The sequence below is a fragment of the Venturia canescens genome, chromosome 7 (assembly GCF_019457755.1).
Source record: "Venturia canescens isolate UGA chromosome 7, ASM1945775v1, whole genome shotgun sequence".
NCBI lineage: Eukaryota > Metazoa > Arthropoda > Insecta > Hymenoptera > Ichneumonidae > Venturia > Venturia canescens.
The window spans coordinates 17,473,641-17,477,074 of record NC_057427.1 but is presented as its reverse complement, the minus strand read 5'-3'; the positions used below and the strand labels follow the sequence as shown (position 1 = coordinate 17,477,074).

Below are 3,434 nucleotides of genomic sequence, written 5' to 3'. Positions count from 1 at the left end.
GTTTTATTCCGCTAAACTAAACAGAACTGAGCTGTGCATCAGAAAACTCGATCGGACTTCAACGAAATTTTCTATTTCCTATTTTAGAGTGATTATATTTTTTTTAAATGTCTCAATTGATCTAACAATCACTACCAATTGATCCTAATTAAACCTTGCTACTATAAAAATATTAAAAAATGGGTACTAACTTTTTTCAAATTTTTAATTTCATTTTTTAGAATTATTATGATCAAACAAAAGTTTTAATTGATCAAACAAACACCGTCAAACGACCGTCAAATGATTCGCGTTGGAAAAAATTTTTAAAGTCGAAATAAGGGGGCTAAGTCTAAGTACCCCGCGCAAGGGAGTGAAGAGCGAAGAGATTTTATTGATACCAACTTTTTTCCGAAGAGATAGAACCGATAGAGCAAACCGCTGTACCAATGATCAACGGTAATAAAATAAGGATTAAAAGAATACAAATAAATAGTAATGCTCAAACAGCAGTCATTATAATAATTATATAAGTATGAATTTAGCTGATAACAAAAGCTCCAAAGATGTGATTGATTTACAACTGAAAGATTTTGTCGAAGTCGTGTCGACAAATCAGCGTTTCCAGGTTAGTTTTACCGCTCAATATATTTTTAATCTATGTGATTATTGTTTCATTTAATGAAGATTTTGGTTTGTCAAGTCAACTGAATGTTCCTTAAAGTCGTTTGTTGAAACTAGAGTCCATATTCCATAGGATCATTTAAAACTGGAAAAAAATACTCTGGTTCATCATGTATGTGTGTCCTGCGCTCAGCGGTTTCTTAGTTTTTTACTCTTGAATCACTTTATTATTTGTAGTGTTATAATCTTTCAAATCCTTTTTCTGTAACAACAACAATTCAAGGTATGATATACAGTGAGCGACGAAAGTATTCGTATACAGGATATGTTCCAAATGCCCTTTGTACTAATACTGTCATCGCTCACTGTAACTAATGAATCTGAAATTGTCATTCATATACATGTAACTTCATTATTGTCTTTTAATCTTAGGTAAGATTAAGTAATACACCTATTGATGAGTTTCCTTTATTTACAGAATCTAGCATACAATTTGACTGACATTTGTTGGGAAACTTGTATGGACAAACTGACCCCTCGCTTGGAATCCAAGACTAAAGAGTGTGTTACAAATTGCGTTGAACGTTTCATTGATACAACAAATTTTATAACGAACAGACTATCAAGAGTGACCACCAGCTCAAAAAACAACTGGGACTAAGGAAAGGAATAAAAAATAATTACAGATTGGGTAAAATGGATTTTCTGACTTTGTATTGGGCATGAATGAAATGTGAACTACAGTGAAGTGGAATATAATAGAAATTTCAAATTCGGGTGGATAGAAAGAGAAAGGTGTGGTCATCGAGAAGGAATCAATTTTTATCAATAATGTTTTCCAGCTTGAAAGGTTTTTTGACTCGTCACAGGAACAAACTCATCATTGGTGGGTTAATGACAGGGAGTTTTGTAGTGTTAACAAGATACAGTCAGCGCAAGTTACGAGAATGGCAAGAGAGAGAGGTTAGAGAGTTGTTGCAGAGAACTCGAAGAAATCAACACTTTGAAGCGACAGAAAGATCATGTAATCAGACCATATTGGACCTATCGATTTGTTTGAAAAATTCTATTACAAAAACTTTGGACACTGGGAGTGTTGTGCAGCAGCTGCGAAAAGGTTGCAATGAAAAGATTGCATGTTGGAATACACTGAAAAGCCTAGCTATCACGCGTACAGCTGTTGTAATATATGCAACAACTATGCTTGTTGTTCTCGTACGAATTGAACTCAATCTGATCGGTGGACTCATGTTCAAAAATTCGCAAAATCCTGAGACTCATGATAACGTAAGCGAGACAGAGAAAAAAGAATATCTCTCTATATGCAGTTACCTTATATCTGAAGGTGTTAATAAACTGGCTCGACTTATCCATCAAAAAGTAAACGAAGTCACGTCATCTGTTTCTCTCATGGACAAGCTAACTTTGCGTGATGTCGAACAAATTTATTGGTCAATTGTATCAAGTGTTACTGCTGACACAAAACAGGATCCCATTAGAAATGTCACATCTTATGTGATTAAAAAGGGTTCATATAATTCGGCCAATACCATGGTTGTCAAAATGATTCAAGAAACAATGGACCTTCTCGATAGTGAAGAAGTACAAAATTTAATGAGAACGACAATGCAAAGCGGATTTGCACTTTTGATTGATAACATTTCTGAATATTTTATTGACACATCAACTAGAAATATTTTGAGCACCTCCTCAAATTCTCTGGCATTAAATAGCACTAGAGAAAAAATATTTGTTGATAAAGGTTTGACCAATGGATACATGAGTTTAAATAAAGTTACTATGCCAATGGCCAAAATAATACCAATCATCAATGGTCAAGTCAGGGACTTGCCACAAAGTGGCGATATAGCCTTGGATTGGCTTCAAGCCAATATAGCCAACGATAAATTTAAAGCTTTAGGTGCGAATATTTATGAGGCATTTAGTTTTTAGAACCGTTTTTTTTACGACACGTCCTCCTTAATGGACATGGCAATTTTTGTATACAAGGTAAATGAGATTGAAAATGTATAGTTTACACTCGCATTGAGTAAGCCGAATAAAATAAAATATTTTTTTTGGATCTGAAAAGGATTTGAAACTTGATGGGTTAGAACGTGTTATTTATTTCGTATGTTGGGAAAATGGAACCATTTATAATTTAATTATTTTATCGTTTACGTGGTATATAGATAGCCTATATGTATGGACTATGGACACAGGTTTTGATTTCACTGTTACTGTAAACAGCAGTTTAATATAATAAAAAATTTCATTATTGACGCACTGACAAAAAAATTAGTTTGCTTTTTTTTTTGTTATGTATCTATGAGGTATTCTATGTTAAACCGGTGGACTTTTTCTCTGGCCCCTGCCAATTTGATTGATTTTTTTTTAAATGATCATGTTAAGTCTAAACTATGGTGTTATTTTCGGATTTTCAGGAACAGCTCTTTTTAAAAACATAAAAATCGAAAAAACGCCGCTTTTTAAAGATCTAAAAAAAGTCGCAAAAATCGGTGATTATATTATAAACCAAACGCATCACGTTTAGACGCGAGACGTTTCGGTGTCAGTCGTTTGGGTATGAGAAAGTTTCAAATAAAGACGTTCCAACTCACAGATATTTTTGAGCAAATTTATTTTTAAATTCCTCCGAATTTGGTGAATATTATTTTTAAATCATAATAAAACAATGTAATGCAAGAAATAAAAATTTGCGAAAAATTCTTTAGAACACTTTCGAAGTGTGTGCGGAATTTTTGGGTGGATTTGTTTCGTAAAAAAAATAAAAGTTCGATCAATTCGAATGTTTTCGCGTCGAAACATCC

At 33.3% G+C, this 3,434-nt stretch overlaps 2 protein-coding genes across 4 annotated transcripts; both read left to right on the top strand.

The window, feature by feature from the left end:
• Positions 1 to 253: 253 nt before the first annotated feature.
• LOC122413412 (mitochondrial import inner membrane translocase subunit Tim8 A-like) lies at positions 254 to 1,269 on the top strand. 2 transcript variants are annotated; one of them, XM_043423733.1, is made up of 3 exons: positions 254 to 438; positions 525 to 607; positions 1,082 to 1,269. In XM_043423733.1, the coding sequence occupies exons 1-3, from the start codon at positions 429 to 431 to the stop codon at positions 1,262 to 1,264; spliced, it is 276 nt and encodes a 91-aa protein (XP_043279668.1). In that variant the 5' UTR covers positions 254 to 428; the 3' UTR covers positions 1,265 to 1,269. The 2 variants fall into 2 exon arrangements, with proteins under 2 accessions (XP_043279668.1, XP_043279667.1); XM_043423732.1 differs by having other exon boundaries at positions 257 to 607.
• On the top strand, positions 1,153 to 2,709 carry Pex3 (peroxin 3). 2 transcript variants are annotated; one of them, XM_043423731.1, is made up of 2 exons: positions 1,153 to 1,294; positions 1,446 to 2,709. In XM_043423731.1, the coding sequence occupies exon 2, from the start codon at positions 1,498 to 1,500 to the stop codon at positions 2,554 to 2,556; it is 1,059 nt and encodes a 352-aa protein (XP_043279666.1). In that variant the 5' UTR covers positions 1,153 to 1,294; positions 1,446 to 1,497; the 3' UTR covers positions 2,557 to 2,709. The 2 variants fall into 2 exon arrangements, with proteins under 2 accessions (XP_043279666.1, XP_043279665.1); XM_043423730.1 differs by having other exon boundaries at positions 1,276 to 2,709.
• Positions 2,710 to 3,434: the final 725 nt, after the last annotated feature.

Coding starts and splice junctions, on each gene's coding strand:
- Pex3 (XM_043423730.1), top strand. CDS start 1,435: ATGTTTTCCAGCTTGAAAGGTTTTTTGACTCGTCACAGGAACAAACTC.
- LOC122413412 (XM_043423733.1), top strand. Junction 608..1,081: donor CGACAAATCAGCGTTTCCAG/GTTAGTTTTACC, acceptor CTTTATTTACAG/AATCTAGCATACAATTTGAC.